At 31.3% G+C, this 22,748-nt stretch overlaps 3 protein-coding genes across 3 annotated transcripts in view; all 3 read right to left on the bottom strand.

The window, feature by feature from the left end:
* The window catches only part of LOC134707191 (metallophosphoesterase MPPED2-like), a 56,435-nt gene that overhangs the window by 7,872 nt on the left and 25,815 nt on the right, over positions 1–22,748 (bottom strand). The gene's annotated exons all lie outside the window — the stretch shown is intronic.
* Positions 10,783–13,229, bottom strand: LOC134708616 (histamine H1 receptor-like). Its single transcript, XM_063569264.1, has 2 exons — positions 12,800–13,229; positions 10,783–11,698 (listed from the first exon to the last, which is right to left on the bottom strand). Exons 1-2 carry the CDS (start codon positions 13,138–13,140, stop codon positions 10,783–10,785), a joined length of 1,257 nt encoding a protein of 418 aa, XP_063425334.1. The 5' UTR covers positions 13,141–13,229.
* Positions 19,159–21,942, bottom strand: LOC134707189 (growth hormone secretagogue receptor type 1-like). Its single transcript, XM_063566760.1, has 2 exons — positions 21,337–21,942; positions 19,159–20,066 (listed from the first exon to the last, which is right to left on the bottom strand). The coding sequence occupies exons 1-2, from the start codon at positions 21,681–21,683 to the stop codon at positions 19,235–19,237; spliced, it is 1,179 nt and encodes a 392-aa protein (XP_063422830.1). The 5' UTR covers positions 21,684–21,942; the 3' UTR covers positions 19,159–19,234.

The raw sequence follows: 22,748 nt of genomic DNA, 5'->3' as shown, positions 1-22,748 counted from the left end.
AGATTGATTGATTGATTGATTGTTGGTTGCTTTACGCCGCATTAGCACAAAAAGGCTATATCGCGGCGATTCCCGTTTAGATGGTTTTACGCTAGTAATTTTGGGGACCTTTAATTATAGCTTGTTGTTCAGTGGCTCCGTGTTGAAGGCCGTACATTGACCTATGATGGTTTACTTTTATAAATTGTTATTTGGATGGGGAGTTGTCTCATTGGCACTCACACCACATCTTCCTATATCTATGGAAATAGAAACAAATAGTTTTAAAAAAAGTGTTTATTCATTAAATCATTTAAATGTATCGATAAAAAGGTGAGTTTCTTCTTGTACATGCATTTAGTCATCCTTAATTTCTTAATTTCTTGATATTTTGTTTATCAGTTTATCATACACGTTTCGTTTTGTATTTCATTTTAAATACGAATGCATACTACATATACTTTAGCAGATACTTCAACAATGCTATGCAGCTCTATTCTTAGGCTACAGTATAAAATTGAAAGATAAATGTTCATCCCGTGATTTAAAATCGAAAACAACTTACATTTATATTTAAAAAAAGAAGAAGTGGTATGATTGCCAATGAGACAACTCTCCACAAGAGACCAAAATGACACAGAAATTATCAACTATAGGTCACCGTACGGCTTTCAATAATAAGCGAAGCCCATACCGCATAGTCCGCATGTGTGGAACTAAATAATAAATTAATACTTGTGAGAAATCGTAGTTTATAAGGAACAATTATCTTGTTTGAATTCGGGGCCTTGTATAGCTGACTATGCGGTATGGGCTTCGCTTATTATTGAAAGCCGTACTGTAGCCTAAGAATAGAGCTGCATAGCATTGTTGAAGTATCTGCTAAAGTATATGTAGTATGCATTCGTATTTAAAATGAAATACAAAACGAAACGTGTATGATAAACTGATAAACAAAATATCAAGAAATTAAGGATGACTAAATGCATGTACAAGAAGAAACTCACCTTTTTATCGATACATTTAAATGATTTAATGAATAAAAACTTTTTTTAAAACTATTTGTTTCTATTTCCATAGATATAGGAAGATGTGGTGTGAGTGCCAATGAGACAACTCCCCATCCAAATAACAATTTATAAAAGTAAACCATCATAGGTCAATGTACGGCCTTCAACACGGAGCCACTGAACAACAAGCTATAATTAAAGGTCCCCAAAATTACTAGCGTAAAACCATCTAAACGGGAAAACCAACGGTCTATAAATATTTACAATATATAATTTACGTTCGTTTTTCAACCGAGAATAGCAAAACCTAAATGAAGTATATCGTTGGAGTTTATAAACTACATTTAATCATCCCCTGTGCCATGATTGGCCATCTCCGTTTTTTCATAACAAATCATGGTTGGTTACATGTTATGAATTTACTTACAATTTCGGGATTTTTTTTCTTCAAGTAAACGGAATCAGAAAAAAAATCGCTATCCCATGTCGAATACATAAAACTTGGAAAAGTGTTTGTAGAAAAGTACGGTTTCATTTTTCAAGTACAACGTTAATTCATCGAGTCAATTGAGTAAAAGAAAATTCAGGATAAGCAACTTGGGGGGGGGGGGAGTAAATGAAAAAAAATATGTGATTTGAGTTTTTTTTTATATCCTACATTGAACTTTTGATGTCGTCCCTTGATCTAGAGGAGACGTTTAAATTGAATATTTAGATGTGAAAACTGTTAAGATTTAAAAAGTTAAACTTTACTACTAATTGCAGAAAACTATAAAAACCTTTAATAAATTTCACATGCACATTTATAAAAGCTATAGAATTGTGTTTAGAATCATGTATGAGAATACGTCGATGGAAGCTTTAAACGACCTTGACCAGATACGTGAATATTAATCAGTCTATTCAACGTTATAGTATGTGTGTTCTATTTTCGAAGGTGTGAGGTCGAAGGTTTGAATTGACCAATGGAAACGATCGTTCCTTAGATAGTTGATCTAATAAAGTTTGTTTGACTGATTACGTCGCACTACCTTTCGCTAAGCTAAACCGCATATGAGTGTATCTAAAACAAAAAAATGTTATATTTCATTTTGTAAGGTATTTAAACAAAAAAAATCCATCTATATTATGATTCCCCTTCCCCAATCATCAAATGATTTTTTTTATCAGATTATGTCTCTAATTTAATGCTTTATTTGCATTAGAGCTTTCTCACTTCACCTATTTATCCATGTACACTAACTTTTTGGTAACGTTGTGAATGACATATGTAGTTGCTTAACAATAGAAGTGTTTGAATTTAACTTTGAGTTTTTTCAAGGTAATGGCTTACCTACTAACTTTTTGTTTTTGCAATAATTATTATTTATCCATTTTAAACTTATTCGTTAGTTTGATCAGACCATTCCTTACAAACTCCAACACCAGTGGCGGATCCAGAGGGGGGGGGGGGGGGGGGTTCCGGGGGTGCCCAATTGCCAGGTGAGCGGCAGCCATTTAGAAAATTCCAAAATCAAAGAGTGCATCTACAGATGCAAATCGTCATTTTTGTGAAGTTTTATTAAGTTTGGAGCATTTTGAAATTTTGCACATTTTTGCTGTTTCCATGGTAACGGCGGCCATTTTGAAAATTCCAACTTCAAAATGCAAGTATGCTTATGCCAGTTACTAATTCTGTGAAGTTTCATCCAGTTTGGAACACTTTGAATATTTTCGGATTTTTGCTGTTTCCATGGAAACGGCAGCCATCTTGGAAGTGCCAACCCTCAATTGCAAATCTTCACATGGTGGTTAACATTATGGTATAGTTCCATCAACTTGGGTTCTTCCAATTCTGGGATCCAGAGTGGACAAAAAAGTGTGGAAGAAAAATAAAAATAAAAAAAATAAAAAGAAACGTAGAATAACAATACGACACCCCAACTCCGTTGAGGGTGCCATAATAAAAAAAAACCAACACTGTAATATATAAACTAGAGGCTCTTAAGAGCCGGTGTCGCTCACCTTGGTCTATGTGCATATTAAACAAAGGACGCAGTTTGATTCATGACAAAATTGTGTTTTTGGTGATGGTGATGTGTTTGTACATCTTACTTTACTGAACATTCTTGCTTATTACAATTATCTCAATTTATGATGAACTTGGACCATAAGTTACAGAGGAAAATATATTTTTTTAATTTTCAACAATTTACAAAATTTACAAAATTATTAAAAATGACTATAAAGGACAATAACTCCTTAAGGAGTCAACTGACCTTTTTGGTCATGTTGACTTATTTGTGGATCTTACTTTGCTGAACATTATTGCTGTTTACAGTTTATCTATATCTATAATAATATAATATTCAAGATAATAACCAAAAACAGCAAAATTTCCTTAAAAATTTCCAATTCAGGGGCAGCAATCCAACAACCAGTTGTCCGATTCATCTGAAAATTTCTGGGCAGATAGATCCTGACTTGCAAAATAATTTAACCCCAATTGCTATAATGCTTTGGTTTCAGATTTATAAGCCAAAATCTACATTTTACCCCTAAGTTCTAATTTTAGCCATGGCGGCCATCTTGGTTTTTGACAGGGTCACAGCACACATTTTTAAACTAGATACTCAAATAATGATTATGGCTAAGTATAATAGTTAAAATTGGACCATACGCCACCGCCTTTCCTTATAGCTACAGTGTCATGTATATAGCCAAAATGTGCCCTAATTATTAACCAAAATAATTTCACCCCAATTGCTCTAATGCTTTGGTTTCAGATTTATAAGCCAAAATCTACATTTTACCCCTAAGTTCTAATTTTAGCCATGGCGGCCATCTTGGTTTTTGGCAGGGTCACAGCACACATTTTTAAACTAGATACTCAAATAATGATTATGGCTAAGTATAATAGTTAAAATTGGACCATACGCCACCGCCTCTCCTTATAGCTACAGTGTCATGTATATAGCCAAAATGTGCCCTAATTATTGGGATTCAATAAATTCATTTGCTGTCATTATTAAATACATTTGGCAATATCATTAAAAAATGCATGGAATTTTGATACCCCCTGGAACAGGGCAAAATCCAAAGGGATTGACCATTATCCCATGGTGTTTTTTTTTACTTCAAACATTTATGTAAAAAGCTGAGAAAATACAAAAAGAATGGAAATTAAAATGAAAGAAATAAAACATGACTATATGGCACATTCTAGAACTGCATCTAAAATTGATAATTCTGTACTCGAAAACTTATGAATATTATAGAACAACTGACGAGGGAAGTTATTAATACGATAATATATGACCATATGCCGTGTAAATTTTCAAAAATATTTTTTTAAATATGTTTTTACTTCTAAATTACTTTCTTTTTTCGTGTTTCCATCACCTGATTCTATAGGTCGTAATATAAAACCTTTGTATAACGTTCCACTCGGACTAATACAAAGAATGAAAACAGAAGAATTGAAGTGCACGTTGATTAGTAGGCTTAATACAGATAAACTTTTGAAAACATGACTTAAAATAAATTTTTCAGCTATGATAAGAAAAGGAAGCAATCCCTTTCATTCACGTCATCAATCATCCGCCTCTATCATGTTTTCTTTTTCTTTTGACACTTAGTGCAAATATTGTTAATTTTTAATGATGAACATTCCATAATTAAATGGGGTTTACAGTTTTATTTCTTACAAGTCGATCTTCATTAAATATATCAGAAATCTTCAACATAAAAAATTGTATCTTATATACATATATATTTTAATGAAATAACATATCAATCTGATTTTTAATGGCAATTAAAATAAAAACATTGTTTTTGAATAAAAGATTCACGAGAAGAATGGGCCTATACATCTATTTATCGTTTGGTATACTCTTCCAAAGATGATATTCAGTATGTCTCCGTATATTTTTTTTTCGACTTCTGCACATGTTACAGTTTTACCTGATTTTGTTTTTTGTCCATGGATTTATGAGTTTTGAGCAGCGGTATACTACTGTTGCCTTTATTTTCCATCACGTAGATTAAAATTTAAGACCAATATGGGTGTCTGCATGGCTGCATCGACTGATTACCACTATAATGGACCAAAATACGTGGTGGTATAAGGTGAAGAGAACCACAAAGCTGAGAGGGTTATAGTATTGTTACAGTTATCAAAGGTACCAGGATTATAATCTAATACGCCAGACGCGCGTTTTGTCTACATAAGACTCACCAGTGACGCTCAGATCAAAACAGTTAAAAAGCCAAACAAGTTTAAAGTTGAAGAGCATTGAGGATAGAATATTCCAAAAAGTTGTGCCAAATACGGCTAAGGTAATCTACTCCTAGGATAAGAAAATCCTTAGTTTTTTCCAAAATTTCAAAGTTTTGTAAACAGGAAATTTATAAAAATGACCATATAATGTGCCGAAGTGCTGACTACTGGGCTGATGATACACTCAGGGACGAAACGTCCACCATAGAACAGATTGGTAGCCCGAGAAAACATTGTCAAGCGAGGCGAAGCCAAGGTTGACAATGCTTTTTTCGAGGGTACTTATCTGCTCTATCACCCTCTCAGCTATGTGTTATTTAATTTATTATACTGAGTGTCCTATCATTATTGTCTTTCACTGTTGAATTCTAGATTTAATGTATTTTACCTTGACGTAACATACATAACGTTAAAAAAACAACATAAGTGAAATAAGTTTTTTACTATATTTTATTCCGAGCCTATAAAAAATTTCGGAGCCAAAACTTTGAACTAGAGCATATTATTTACTTATTTGATATAAATTAAATTTATTGACCTTTAAATTATCGATTTTTTATTGGTCTGCATGAGTGGGTGACATTCCATGGTTTAGAGTAAACTGTAACCTTCGTATTAGCCAATCAAATTCTTGCATTATAGTACAATGTCACACTGTCAAATAATATATCGACTGAGGGACATACTTCTTTTATGCTAGAATTTGTTAAATCCGAGATGGTGTCAAGACAAGACAAATACTACCGAATTAATTACATTTCCTAATATAATATGTTATTGCCAACGAGACAACATATTTACCAGAGTTAAAATGAAGTGGTAGAAAGCAATTATTTGTCACCGTACATTTATAATAAAATGAAACTCGAAATATCTTCCACCAGAACAATACATAATTTAGATAGCTGTCGAAAACTTTTTAGCTATCTGTTGAACAATATAACAACATTTATTTGCAAACTGCATATCATCCATAATTCAAACATCTCGCTATAACTAATAATGGTACCATTGTCGTTTACAATGTTAAATATTGAGGAAGATTCCGTTGTTGGATACACTGGTAAACATTGATAATAGTTCCATTGATAGGTGATAATGGTCCATTGTTAGATAACGAAAGCTGTATTTTGTCATTGAGTCATGACATTTCCTAAAATCTATTTAGGTAATAGACCATCGAGTACGTACACAACACTGATACAAAAATTTATTTATTTGCATAAACACTTTTACATTAAATGGTTATTGCATACAGTACAGAAAAATTGAGACAATAAACTGACATTAATAGAAAAAGACTGACAATGGCATTCGCACGAAAGAAGACTTCACATACGTGTGGTTTGACAGTTAACCGTAATAATCAGTTAACCGTAATAATCAAGATTCTTGAACAAAAAAAGATACATTTAAAAAAAAAAAAAATTATACAGATGCTCTCAATAAAAGATATAAAATTCATTATTCATAGAGAAATGCGTTAAATGATTGTTAAATACACAGATACTTCAAAGGCGAAAATATTTGCTGAAAATTGATTAAACATATATATATCTAGAATTAAATAGACGTAGAAGTAAAAGCTCCCACATACAATACTTCCTGCACGGAGCTGTCTTACTTGAAATGTTTTTAATTAATAGACGAGTCTCTATGGTGCAGTGTATCGCTACACACAGCAAAATGCAATAAGTATTCGTCCTTCTTTTTTCCCCTCCATTTTTGTATTTTTATGTATAACTATGCATTTACTACAAGGAATTAGTCAGTTCATTTCTGGTTTGAATTTTAACTAACATAAACGGAATTGCCTCATGTTTATATTTTTGTTGCGAAGCGTTATAACTTTCTGTTAATTTAACAAAAGTATTTATTTTTTGCCTGCATATTTTCTATATATTTCAACAAAGCAAGTCAAATAGTAAAATAAAAAAAGTCCTTAATCAAATGGCAAAACCAAAAGCTTAAACATATCAAACGAATGGACAACAACTGTCATATTTCTGGCAAAGAGGTTGCTTGGCTGTTGAAGATGTATAGATATTCATACATGCATGTTACAATGGAGTGTTCTTATCGTAGGAGACGGACACCTGGCTATTTGGAATGTTTAAATATGTAGCTGAATATGGCTTACCAGGACAACTGTTTTTCAAGTTGTGTTTGGCTTTATTAGGGGTAAAAAAAAGTAGCAAACCGAGTATGATAATTCATATTCAATACATTTTTCTATCGTTTTATTTATTACATACAGTACTATATTTAGTATGTTTAGTATTTTTATATTTCTATTTGCTAATTTATCAAATTGTAGTATCAGCGCAACCCATTTTGTCACATGCTTGCTGAGAATAGACTGCATTTTCAATAGGAAACAAATAAAACATTAGTGGGAAAGATTTTAAAAATTTCACAGGCTATTAAATAAACTCATCATAGATACCAGGATTAAATTGAGTATTTACGCCTGACGCGTGTTTCGTCTACAAAAGACTCATTAGTGAAGCTCGAATCCAAAAAGAACGAAGTTGAAGAGCATTAATATGTTGTGTTAATCATAAATGTCAATTTACATCATTAAACCTCCCACTTTACAAGAAAGATGTAATTTTACATCAAATGTCCCAAACTATGTATAGAGATCTAGAGCCAATGCTGATGTTGGTCTTATCCAATCAAAACCTTAAATTGCCCTTCACCTTTATGTAATTGTTCAACATTAACGCTTGATATAGTTTGCTTCCTCTAAGATGTTGATATTTTGAAAAAATGAAAAAGAAACTATAATCAAGTATCAATATTTACTTTGCTTTGATAAAATCAATTCATACATAGATTATTTTGGAAGAAAAAGAATGCTCTGATGTTGTTCATTTATTAATCAGGAGCATGTGCATATTTGAATTTTCTATCCCAATATATACTAACACGGTAAAGTTCATTTGTATGTTGTGTTTTAATTCTGACGTGATACCGTATATCACATAGATTTAATTGATTGATTGGTGCTATCCGAATGTCCAAGGACAAGAAGTTCCTACATATTGAATACATGAGTCGGTATGTTTTTCAAGGAAAAATAAAGGATGCAAGGAGAAGCGATATGATTGCAATTTAAACAAATATCCAAATGAAGAGGATTTAAGCAATTATAAGTCATCATATGGAATTTCAAAATGAACAAAAAAAAATCAGTATATTCAGTTTAAAAATACCAAGATATATATAAGCGCAAAACAATTCAAACAAACAAACAAACAAATCCATGAAACAACAGTCTAAGTTTTGACGAAACAATTTACGACAAGATCGCGAGCCACCTCCTTGTAACTTTCTCATTCAAGTAAACAGTCCCCTCAAGGTATGTTTTTCCGAATGCAAATGATATTCCTGTAACGAAATATATTCCCCGATCCCATTCCCTAAACCGAGACCTTCTAAGTAAAAACGAATACATTTTGTATCTTTAACATTTCTCTTTTGAACCCAAGACGAAAACAAATTATTTCATCAATCAAGAGATCAACGTTTTAAAGACAATTCTGAAAATATATGCTTTAAATGACCGTGCAATTTTAGAATGAAATATACTATTAATAAAGCCATGATTTCGTTTTTTTATGATGTTTTGAAATAATTAGGAAGAATTACTCTGTCGGATATCAAAGAATGATAGTTTTGACCTCAAACCAAATACTGATTATAACAGGAGCAATGCCCTTACCGTTCGAGTTCTCCCTCAGGGCCTTTGTATAAAACCATTTGATCATAATGCTATCATGTACACTATGATGCTGTCTGAATAGGTTTTTCAATGGAATATTTTCTAAATATAGTGAAAGATTTTATTTTACAGTGTCGTTTCTTATAACAAGCTGATTAGAAAATACTAAGAAATTTAAACATTGAAGGTAGGATGACAAAAAAATCAAGACATATTTCTTTATTTGCACAATATAAGTGATTTACAGTTGGGGCTGACATAGTAAACAGACAGAACAATATCTTAAAGACAGGAAGTCTATAGAGTGTAAACAACAATGTACTAGTACGAGAAAAATGTCCATGTAAACAAATAATTTGAGTCAACAAAGGCGACATTATCTTGTTTGTTATATTTTAATTCACTTAAGAGGTGAGCAAATATTTTCCGTTTACAGATTGACAACACAAGACTGATTAGTCAGTCGAGTCATAATAATAAAGAACAATAAGAAACTTAACGTAAACTTGTTGACTACAACTTAATCTAGTTATTCAAAATAGAAAAGACAGACAAGAGATTCCTTCGTCAACGTGGATAGAAAGCATTGCATATATTGTACTTGAAAAGGAATTAAAAGTAAAATCACAAAAAAATACTGATCTACGTGGAAATTCAAACGGACAATCCCTAATAAAATGGCAAAATTAAGAGCTCAAACACATCAAACGAATGGAGAACAACTGCCATATTCCCGAATTGGTACAGACATTTTCTTATGTAGAAAACGTTGAAATTAACCAGGTTTTATAACTAGCTGAACCTCTCACTTGTATGACTGTCGCATAAGTGAAAGCTTATTCCGGCAATTGAATATGTTAAGGTACATTATAAGTATACATCATAAATCTGGGCGACTTGGCAAAGACAAATTGTTAATTTTCAAATAAATTTAAAGCGAAGCGAAAAAACAGAAAATTTCAAATACCTTTATTAAACAAACCGCACACAATCTTTGTATTTTAAAACTTTAAATTGTTACTGCATTTTCAACTTTTTTAAACATTCATATTCACTGATCATTATAGCTACATAGAGTTTGGAATGTACAGCGTATCATAAATAACTGCTTTTATCAGATTAAAATTTTTATTATAATTGAGCAATACATGGTTGGAACTATTTTTTATCATTGTTTTAATCAAGTCTTCCACACTAACAAACTGCAATCTATTGTACAGTCAGTCGGGCAATAATGTTTACGTGAATAATGATGACCCTTTTCAGTGCATAAAAGTGCTAACTATGTGTATGCAGGTCTTTATTATTTCAAAATGTGCGATACTGAATTTAAACATATACAAAATTTCTGAGAAGGCAACATGCAATGATGAATATACATAACTTCGATGAAACAATAATGGCATACTAATTTTGAGTTGTCTATAAAATTATTTTTATAAAATACTTCTATGTCTCATTACATTATCACTTATGAAGAGCAAGGGTTACCCAATAAATTGTTTGTAAGGGTTGCTCTTAATGATAAGAATTATAGATTTCACTTATATATAAGTATACGTATGCATTTATCATTTTCTCTCTCAGCATTACAACGGAAACAATAAGAAATTTAATGAAGATGACGTACAATATTCTAGGATTCATCATCTACATTTATTCGTTTAGAACCTTTTATTTTGCCGATGAAAGTAAAATTTGCATATCTGCAAAAAGCTTTTATAACATTCAACAAATGTCAAATATGACCAACTTCATTTCATAAAGCAATGTGTCTTTCTGGGACGATTGTTGATCAAGTTCCTTAATCATTTCTTCTTACGTAAGAAACTGCTGTATAACATTTTCATTTCATTTCGGAATTTTACGTCGAAAAACCCATATATAAAACAATTAGCCATGTTATTAACGAAAAAACACCATACAAAAGTGTTATACAAAATTTTCTCAGTAAAATTCATATTTTTCAAAAAATCTTCCCGAACGAAAACAATAATTTTCAAACTAAGATGCGGCAAATAACTTAGTAAAAATACAGCTGTGATTAAAAACATCATTATTGTTGTTCTTTTCAGTATATGGAAATGTATAAAATGATGTCTATGGTGGTTCTTGTTTTGTCCGTTACTTTGTGTGGTATTGTTATTTGATACACTTGCCAATGATGTTTCAGTTGAATCCTCCTTCCCGTTTATATAAGTGCCATTATGGGCATAGCCGCTGATGGTGGATATTGACATACAAGAAGTTCCAATTGAATCGACTGGTTTTATATCATACCAGTTCTTGGAGGACTCTAAGTTGTTCATGATGTCGCATGGTTCCATTTTTCTTCTTTGTGTTGGCTCAGAGTGGATATCTATATTTTTGTATTTACTTTTTCCGAAATGACCAGCAACTGGAAAGGATTTCCTGAATTTTTCATGCTGAGCGATTGCTTTTGCCATTAGAATGTACAAAACTACCAATATAACAAACATTCCGAAAAACACGATAATCAAGAGTTCATTAAAATACGCCTGGTATCTTTGATTCTTGAATTTGTCTTCTGTAAAGCATCTTACACCGGTGATATTTGGATTAGTAGTATTGACTGAACTGTGTCCGTACAGAATCGGTGCAGGCCACGACAAAATCATTGACGTAGCTAAGGCAACCAGGCAAAAATACTTAGCTTTATTTCTCGAAATTTGCTTTCCAAGAGGAAAGCATACTTTTCTGTACCTGTAATCAGAATACATAAATGTTTGTAGTTGGCAATTCATAGTACTTCAAATATATTTCCTATAATTGTAAACACTTTTATTGATTAACAAGAAAATGATAGATATTTTATTTAAGGTATTTTGTTTATATTTGTTATAACGCAAGGCACTCCTAGAACTCCCATTATACATATGTTTTATAAACAACGGTTAGTTTAAAAATCTTATATTATAATATGCTAAGTAAACTCATCATGGATGCAAGGATTTAAATGTTGTTGTCTAAAAAAAACCTCGCCAGTGACTCTTGAATAAAAAAAGTTAAAATGGCCAAAATATTACGAAGTTGGAGAGCATTGAAGACCAAAAATTTCTTAAGATTTTGTCAAACAGAGCTAAGGTAATCTATAACTGATGTAGAAAAGCCTTAGTTTTAATAACCACGAGTATACATAATTAGAAATACAAATTTAAACTCTTAACATGTTTTATAAATATTAAAAGACAATTTTCCAAAATAAACTTTCAGTAAACCAAGTTTTGAAAGACAAATGCGAATTTCATAAATCTACTGATACAAAATTTATATACTTTATCTAACAATTGTCAATACTATATTGGTCATGCCGGGGACTTTAATTGTTCAATATGCGGTATGAGTTCTGCTCATTGTTGATGCCAATTGTTGTTAATATGCTCGTCTTTTGGTCTCTGACGGACATTAACAATCATATAATATCTCATCAGTTTTATAAAGTCTTCACTATTCTTTAATAAGGAAATTCTTTTTTGTATTATACCCGTTACACACACATACATATATGTTTATATCTGTCGTATACAGACCAGGACAGTGACAAACAAGTATAGTTATGAATATTTACATCGACTTTGCAATTTAAATGTACCTTCATTTCAGTTCAATGTTTTGATAAAATTAATCATATAATAGTTAATAGAAAACATATATAACTCGTCTCCAAAGTTTTGTGTAGTCTGAACAGTTTCTGTTCCGCTCAAATGTTTTGAGTTTCGTTTATATATGTGTGTGAAGTATATTGCCGTGGTAGTACAAAAGGATATTTCACAATAAAATTACATTAAGACATAGTTTACTCACCTGTCTATAGCAATAACCAACAAGATAAAAGCTGACGATGTACAGATAAAATAGTTGACAAACCGCAATATTTTACACGCGGGAATAAGTGTAAATGTTAGAGGATTCCGTAGATCAATAACAACAAACGGCATGCCTACAGTACAGGTTATAAAGTCTAATGCTGTTAGAAATAAAATAAACGTTCTTGGATTAGACCGCTTCATCCGAAATGTGTATATGATTAGAACATGTAAATTGCCAATTATTCCTAATGTCATTAGTAGTGAAACAAATACCACACCGCCAATATATTGTTTGGCTTCTTCTTTGTTTAGTTCTTCTAACAAATTGTTATACATTTTGTTAAAGTCTATGATTATTCTGTTCCAGTCGACTCGTTACCTGCGTTATATATATAATTACTCTGTTAAAAGCAAGCTTTAATTGGAAATATTCAAATTACGTATCTTGTCCAGACAACAAAGAATAAAAATCCCTTTGCGTATAGTCGGAAACACGATAGTGTCACAAAACTACAATTAAAAGTCAGCTTTAATCATCAAAGGAATGCATTCTTGTTTGCCAATCTCCAGGATTTGTTTACCGGAATATCCAAATTTTATTCACTCAGTGTCAAAATAGATTTTAATAAATTGAATTCTAATTGAGTCTTATCAATCACTGTTAATTATTTGTTCCTTTAATATAGGAAAAAACACAATTTCATTTCTATGTATATCGGATTATGATAAAGTAACTCCGGAAAATCTCAAAGTAATCCTAAGTACAGAAAATCCATCTCTGTATGTTATTTCATTAAATATGTAACGGGATGTTTGTGAAAATAAATCTTGCAAATTATTTTTAAAAACAAACATTGCGTCCATGTTACAGTTTGTCCTGTAAATTTGAATCTCTATCCAGAATTCTTTATTTTATAGCGGGAGACAATTATAATTGCTTTTTTCTCTCGAAATATTGTAATTTCCTGTTTTATGCAGAATGATAACGAATATTCCAATGTTGTTAAGTGAATAGCAAAGAACTATAAACACTGACTTATGATGATTATGTAGTTTCTAATCAAGTTTGGAATCACTGGAAAACTATATCAATACATTGAAATACTGTTAATAATCTAAACAAGAATCCAGAATCGTCAAATTTAGATTGGTTGATGGATTGTTTGATGCTTTTCTGATGTGGGGATAGCACAGAAAGCGGATTATTCAGTATGACAACTCCTTACATCAAGCATTCGTGGCACTGCTTTAGGAAATAAGGAACAAATCGTATCTTAAAAACTTAAGCTGAGAATTAGATGAATCGATATTGGTTTTGGTCAAGTGTTATACGTCGGATGATCGAACAGTCACTCCTCTCATCTACTCAAGATTTCTAATCCTGAAAATTTAACCCGACCACTAGAATGTAACATGAAGTCAAGACCATATACCCCTCACATTGAATCTACACGCAAAACGTGTTGGTTTGGAGCCAGCAAACATGTTACACTTCGGCACATTCTCTATGTAAATGCCTGTTAAGTTTCTAGAGCATGAAATTCAGTGGTTGTGGTCTGTTGCTGTTATCTTTAACGCTTTTCCTATATTGTTTTGTTCATAAAGGCCGTTGGTTTACTTGTTTAAATTGTTACACATTAGTTATTTTGGTGCCTTTCATAGCTTATTATGCGGTATTCGTTTCGCGCATTGTTGAAGGTCGTATGGTTTCGTATAGTTCTTAACTTTTACGTCAATTTTGGTGATAGGTGAATTGTTTTCAAAACATATAGTCTGCATGCATGATATCATAATAATTCAAAAATGAAAATCTAGAAAACCTTAGTCTTCATCAACTGACAGTATTATAAATCTTTATATGTCTAAATAAAAAAAGAATTAACAGACACTGTCAAATGCGTGTCTTAAACACCCAATTCCTTGTTGTTGTTAAAACAAGTAATAATTAGTAATAATGCCTTTAAGTTGAAAAAATTTTGAAGGATTAAATTGGCAATAGCTAAGAGATATATAAAAATAATAAAATTTGATTTTTTTTTGTTCAATCATTAATGAAAGTGAAATAAGGAAACAATAATTTGCTTGCAAGTTAATAATTTGACCTCATTGGCTCCGTATTCATGTGGACTTCAATTTCACCCCTTAGATGTTGCTACGTTGAACGCATCTATCCAATCGAAATAAGGACAGATACAGTCGGCCTCATACCTTTACTTACATCTAGAATTTGACAATGAGGGTCGGTTGAAAACAACACTTTATGACAAAAGAGATGATTTCAGCTTTCCAATTGTGAACTTTCCATTTCTAAGTAGCAACATCCAGCAGCACCTGCATACGGGGTATGTATCTCCCAATTGATATGATATTTCCGTGCTTGTATTTCCTATCATGATTTTCTTGATATGGTGTTGCTGCTCACAAGGAAGCTATTTACCAAGAGTTCCAAATGGTGAAGTTGAAATCATCCCTTCGTTAATTTTACGGACGCCATCACGAGCTGGTTACCGTTATGGAATAACCGTTTCACAGATGATATCGTATAAGTTCCTTATGTCGTATCTACAATCCCCTTCCCTTTCATGAATGTTACCTTCCGAATTAGACTATTTACCGCATTTGTTATAACATGACCAACACGACGGATGTCACATGGGGAGCAGAATCTGCTAACCCTTCCGGAGCACCTGATATCACCCCCAGTTTTTGGTGGGGTTCGTGTTGCTTATTCTTTAGTTTTCTATGTTGTGTAATGTGTAGTTATGTTTGTCTTTTTCATTTTTAGCCATGGCGTTGTCAGTTTATTTTCGATTTATGAGTTTGACTGTCCCTCTGGTATCTTTCGTCCCTCTTTGATTACGTTTGAATAGTGCGCGTGTTTAATTATTCAAAGAAAAAGAATGTCAACATGGAAAATGTAACAAGGTAATAAAAATCGTTCTTATGCAGGTAAAAATGAGGATCGCCATTTATTTTTGATCTATTAATGAAATTCAATAGACATTGAAGAATCCAACTGCACGTGTTACACTATTTATTTTTATCTATATTTATGTTCATATCGCTTATATGGGCATCGGTCGTTTACGGCAAGTCAACTCAACAGTTAATTAGATGGCGTCTAGACTGAAATACACACAAAACGAAGCTACATATTATCGAGCTTATTCCGTGTGAATTGTTTATTTTATACTTTTTATAATTTTGATAAATTTTTTACATAGTTAAAAAACACATAAGAAAATTTGAGTCAAATCGGTGAACCAGCAAGTGTCCTTTCACAATAAGTGTCAAGTTCAATTGGCTTTTATTTCAAGAAAACATAGAGGTATCGAAATTTGATACAACATATATTAATAAATGTTTTTATTTCAGAAAAGTGTCAGTATAGTACAGATTTTATATGTAACTTATTAAGAATATTACAATATATGTATGTAAGCTGTTTAGTTTACAGACATTATACTTATGGCTCTGGTCTGGCTATGGCTTAATGTCTTAAAACAAAGCTGTGTATATTCATATTTATGCTTGATTGTCAAAATTATATGTGTCTTTCAATTATAAAGGAAACGTAACACATGACTTTGCTCTTCATTTGTCCTTTAATTAGAATAAATATATATCGTTATCCTTATACTGGTACTAGCTAATGGTTCAATTAGGAACCAATAATAGAGCATACGAACAACTCTATATTAAAAAGCGTCTTATTATGATATATTTTAGCATTAATTTACTTTAAATAATAAGCTGGATTTCTCTACGTATTTCTTTTCTTTGATGTAATGATATTGTATAACTGCGTAATATCCGTGCTTACATATCTAATAACGTCTTATTCCCGATTATTATAAGATCATTGCTTTAACAGCGAATCCGATGTCGGTAATCAATAGGTGATATTTGGCATTTGGAACACGACGAGAACTACAAAAAGATAATAATTAAGCTGCTTTCGAAATTAAAATAAAATTCAGGTTATGGTATCTACAGGCATGTAAAAAGGTTAAATGAAGAAGAAAACACTGAATAATATTAATACAAGAAATAACTAAATAATAAAAATCAAATTAAAAACAATTGAAAAAGCGCTTAACCATTTTGTAAAATGAAGCAAATACATCACAATAAATGAACTTCCGTTCATTGATTACTTGATAACAAAAACAAAGCCTGTGTGTTTATTAAATAGGTTATGTTAAACAAACACAAGAACATATAAACCGCTTCCGTCGGCGTTACGAATTCAAAAGTTTTATTTATCTGTATTTAGATAAACATTAGAACGATATCAATATGTATAGTCAACCCAGTAAAAACCAAGGACAATCAAACATAATAAACAATTAAAAGATTCCTGTAAAATGTGCGAGCTATCACAGGATAAACGGCTATAGACAGTAACATGTCAGTCTATATGACAATATAACAGGACAGCAAAACATATCTTAATTGTATTGATATTGAATATTGTTGATAAAATGGAACCATCAATAGGAGTCAGTAAATGTATTAACCGTAAGAGTTTCAACACCGAACATATTTAAGACTTCAGGATATATTTTTTTTTGCAAAATGGGTAAAGAACCACATATTATTATAATGTTATTATTATTGAATAGCTTTCTATACTGTATGGGGTTTGCTTCTATTCACCGGATATAAAGGAATTGGGTGTAAACAACAAGAGGCAGTCAAACCCATGTCGTTGAGAAAGCTATAATACGCCTCCATAGGACAAAATTTAAAACAATTCTCACGAGAATACAGCCTGATTGATGACACAACAGCAAATAAATACAAACTATGTATTACAAGCTGCCGACTTGGGACAGGTGCATGCCAAACGACAAAACATGTGTTGAAATGTTTAAAGCGCTCTCTCTCTCTCTCTCTTTATATATATAATAACTAATCTGCAATCAATTATATTTTCATGCCTAATATAGCATGTACTGTGTTACAACCCTCTGTTCTGATGACAAGGAAAGCTAGCACTAGGCCACAGAACATTATTTGGTCTACAGCGCGAGACACAGTATAGGCAGTGTTGTCTCGATATCCCAATAGCATGAGGTCGAATCCCGGCGAGGGAAGAACAAAAAAAATTGCTGATTTTTGGAGTAAATATTTATATGTAGGATTCAGGGTGGAATCTGATATTAGGATGCTCAACCGAAAGTGTAGTGGTATGCGCCGAAACTCGATGGTCTATATGACGCGCGAAGGCTACTTTAAAATTTACAGAAGTGCAATCAATAGGAGAAGTAGATGTTTTTTTTACCTAGTACAATGCAAGTTAAAATATTTTGTGGGTTTTATTTTCGTTGTTAAAAACAGAATAATCAGGGAGTCTACAATACAATTGCTCAATCAGTGCTTGTATTATGTAATATTAAGCATGAATTAGATAAATAAGAAGTTTTTAAGATTTATCATTTTATTTCATTCTCCCGTTTCATCCGTTAATCTTGGTTTTTTTTCTTTCTTTACATAATTAAATAAAAGACAAAGACAAAGACAAAAACAAGTGACAATTATGTTACTGTTTCAAAGAATGTTTCTATATCAACTTGAATAATTGTTAGCTCGATGGAAGTTGATAGGATAAAGTTTAAACTTTTTCAATGTTCCTACGAAGAAATGTCTTCTACAAGTTCTTTACCTCTTTTCTCAAGCAAACTTTAAAAAAATCCAATAATATAATAATTTGCCATATTATGGATAATGAAGAAGCAACAAGCAAAAGTATTGTATAATAGTTTACCAGAGAATGACATATTAAAAGCAAGCCGCCGTATCTTTACAAACGCTAATATATCTTTAGAATGAGATGTGGGTGGCTACTTATGACGAGAAACAATGAAATAAGGAAAAAAACCATACGAGTCGTCCGTATAGTGCAATTAAACTTCGGTTTTTCATACTGATTCTTTTTGCACCCGTGCACCGATTTTGTTCTAGATTAGCTGTTTAAACATTTCACGGTATTGTTTTTTTTTATCATTATTGAAAGCCGTACGGTGACATAGAATTACTTTTATATTCGTCATTTAAACCAATTTGAATAGTTATCCAATTGACAAGCATACAATATCTACTTTTTTTATAAATGAAATTTGTAATATTTTCAAAATAAGGTGTTCAAATTATTTAGGGCAATATTGGTCTTAAAACTTTACAGTGTCTTCTGTGGCTTCCTTTAGTATCATTGTTGTGCTTCTGGGTTCAAAACAATAAGGTGAAGCGTTTGTGGTGATGTTTGATCAACAAACCTGATAAATTAAAAACAGTCAAACATTTAAAGCAGACATTGTCAATGTTCACTTAGCAAAACATAAATTACCGAATTTCTGAACAACTTAAAGATTTTCAAAGATTTTTAATAGGGTACAAAAGATTATTCAATACCAGCGTCTCATTTCTTCTATCTTTTTCTACAAAAAAGTGTGTTATATATTTTCTTCACCTCTGTTCTAAATCGAGTGTCACAAAATCCGTAAACAAAACAATTTGACGTATTATTAATGAAAAAACACCAAAGAAAAGTATTGTAAAGTACTTTCCCACTGAAGGACATATTAGACACAAACCCTGTTTTAACAAATGCAAAGATTTGCAGAGTTAAATGAGGGAAATAACTTATGAAGAAAAATGCAGTGATGAGAAAAAACATAAACGTAGTCCGTTTTGCTCTGTCAAACTTAGACTTTTCATGTTTTTTCTTATCAAGTATACCAGGTGTATGATTTGTTCCAATAACCGATAAAGAATCTGTTGAAGCCATGGGAAGATCTATCAATTCATTTTCCTTTAAATTGGCTCTTTTTATGTTCTTCATCACAGTTTCGCCTTTAAAAACAGGCTTGTCTTCAGAACTGTTATCTGTTGAATCTGTCATTTTATGTTTGGGAGAATCTGAACTGGTTGCAACTGGAACTGGAACTTTAAATGTCGTATGTTTAGATATAACCCTTCCAATAAGACTGTACAACACTAATAGTATACCAAAGACCACAAATACAAGTAAAATTAAAACTGCGTTGAAATAAGCTTGGAATTTGGTATTATTGAATTGATCTTCAGTGAAGCATCGGACTCCTGTAATGTTTGGATTTGTGGTATTAACGGAACTATGTCCATACAGTACTGGTGCTGGCCAGGATAGAACCATGGATGTTCCAAGACAAAACAAGATCAAAACCTTGGCTATTCGTCTTGAAATCTGTTTACCAAGAGGAACACATATCTTTCGGTATCTAGAAAATAATAGAAATGCAAAAATCAACATCAATTCATTAGAGGCTGTAATTTGATATAATAATTGTATTTGAATCTTAAGTATAAAGTTTTGCACATATTTCAAAATTCGGTGAAACAAAAATTTTATTAAGTTTACATTTTATTTATTCAATAGTATATGTACTGCTATATGAAATATGTCAATATATTTATTTATCTATCTACTAAAGTAATTATATATACATTACATGACATCCGGCTGAGGAAAACATATGTTCACATGGGTTTTTTTCCTTTCACGTAAAATGACATATTTGAATTAATTTAAAATAATTAAGTTTTCTTGTCAATCTTAATTTTAAACATATATCTTAATGTACATTCACCGTATACCGCCATCTTGGATTGAACAATCGTAGTACACATTCGGCCTTGTTATTTAGCCAAATCTGCAAATTTGGCGACAGATTAGTAATTTATTGGTTATACTGTTTATTTATATAAAGAACACTTAGTGATTTTTTGCAAAATCAAAAATATTTAAACAAATACCAAATATCTGTGTTTTTAGAATTATCTCTTTTTAAATCGCCATCCAAGTGGTAATCACTCTTTAAGTACAAAATGTATTCTGGACTGATATGGTAATTTAAAATTTTTACTTGTAGCAAGAAACAAGATCGGTGACTTCAATTTTTTATTCTTATTTTCTTAAAATATATTATAAAACCTATCTTATAACACTTTATTTAAAAATTCTACGTCATAGATTTCTTTTTTTGCCCAAAAATGTGATTTTTGCACGAACAATCTAACCAAAGTAAGGTAATTTGTAACCACTCATAGCTTGAAAAACAGCACGACAACCTATATTTTTTATTATATTTTTGGAAAAAGTATAGTAAAATCTTCATTTTGACAAAGTATTAGAAAATTTTGTATGAGGGAATATATACCGATGGTCTACCTTAACCTAACTTTTGTTATACATTTTACTTAGTTACACAACTGTGAATTTTTTTTTAAATAACAGGGATTTTTGACACGATGTATTTATTTTAATTACTTTCCTGTTTTCAGTTTTACAAATGTTCTAACACGAATTATAGAATAAATTGATTTATTAAATGAAAACTAAATTGACCCTTTATTTTAGGAAGGGCTAGTTAATAAGGTATGAAATATTCCATAAGGTGCCATGTACTACAACTATAAGAAGTACATATAAACAATTATACAATACATTTAGCAAAATACATACTGTTGTACGCATAATCCGTAACATACCTATCTATTGCAATGACTGTTAAGATCAAGGCTGATGATATACAGATGAAATAGTTGACGAATCGTAAGACTTTGCAGGCTGATACCATCGTGAATGTCAACGGATTTCTCAGATCAACAATGATGAAAGGCATACCGACAATACAAGTTATCATATCTAACACAGCTAATGATAAAATGAAAATTCGATGATTTGATGGTTTTATTCGGAATGTATAGACGAAAAATACGTGCAAATTACCGATTATTCCAATAATCATAATAATTGAAACAAATATAACTCCACCAACATATTGCTTCTCTTCTTCGTGATTCAGTTCTTCTAGCAACATGCCTTTGTTCACCATACTGATTACAGTTTACGTATCACATACAAAACTGACTAATTGATTTATATTTGTGTTCAAAAGTATTCAACACACTAAATCACAAATGCATATAAAATACTGCCAATGGTTAAAATTTTAAGACCTCCGAATATTGAAAATATCGAATTCAAACAAACAATAAAAAAAAGAGAGGCAGCGACGTAATACTTGTCACATAAAACCTCAATGTCATAGTCTTACAAAGATGAATGAAGTAGCGATATCAACCGTTTATCTCTCTCGTTATGCGCATGTGGTACTACATTTTACATTTGAATCGAAATAAATTTACAAACAATGGTAGATCATTATGATTGACTTAAAATGGATGAATATGGTTTAATCTCACTTTAGCGTTCTGCATTGAAAAGCGTCAAATAAATGACGGAACAAAAAATTATTATTGAAATCAGGAAGTGGACTGATTATATAATCATTACTCAGAACGCGATATTAAAATCATTGTTTATATATTGGTAGGTTTTTTTAAAGTACAAGCATGTTTATTTTAAAAAAGGAAGTTTACACATGCAAACATACAAAAGCTTATAAAAACTATTTAAAAGAACATGTACAATACATGTGTTTTATGTTAAAATATGGCAAAACCGTACGGTAATATAATTCTAAGCTCATGTTTAAAAATGCTTCCCATGAAGGTTTTCCGTCAACTTTCAGGATACAGCATTTGTGAATTATCATAAAACTTTTACCTGTGTATTGACAATGATATTCATTTAAGGTCGTATAGATGTCTTCCTCCATCTTGGATTGTAAAAAACAGAGAATCAAAGGTCCATATTTTCTATCAAAATAGCAAAATGTGATGCAGGAATGCAGATATTTAATGTGAATTTTCATTTAAAAGAACCAATTTATAAGAATATAACTTACACATATTAATATTTTTGCAAATGTTGATTAGTTTTGGTTGTTTTTGTTTTTTTTTAAATTGGCATTTCAAGCTGAGATAACTCTAAAACAGTGCATTTTCTGAAGGATTCTACATGGAATTTTCCTATTTTGTATTTTTGCCGGAAAAAA

This window comes from Mytilus trossulus, chromosome 2 (genome assembly GCF_036588685.1).
Source record: "Mytilus trossulus isolate FHL-02 chromosome 2, PNRI_Mtr1.1.1.hap1, whole genome shotgun sequence".
Lineage (NCBI taxonomy): Eukaryota > Metazoa > Mollusca > Bivalvia > Mytilida > Mytilidae > Mytilus > Mytilus trossulus.
The sequence above is the reverse complement of the archived record's forward strand: the minus strand, read 5'-3'. Positions and strand labels throughout refer to the sequence as shown.

Coding starts and splice junctions, on each gene's coding strand:
- LOC134708616 (XM_063569264.1), bottom strand. CDS start 13,140: ATGTATAACAATTTGTTAGAAGAACTAAACAAAGAAGAAGCCAAACAA. Junction 11,699..12,799: donor TTGGTTATTGCTATAGACAG/GTGAGTAAACTA, acceptor TTCTGATTACAG/GTACAGAAAAGTATGCTTTC.
- LOC134707189 (XM_063566760.1), bottom strand. CDS start 21,683: ATGGTGAACAAAGGCATGTTGCTAGAAGAACTGAATCACGAAGAAGAG. Junction 20,067..21,336: donor ACAGTCATTGCAATAGATAG/GTATGTTACGGA, acceptor ATTATTTTCTAG/ATACCGAAAGATATGTGTTC.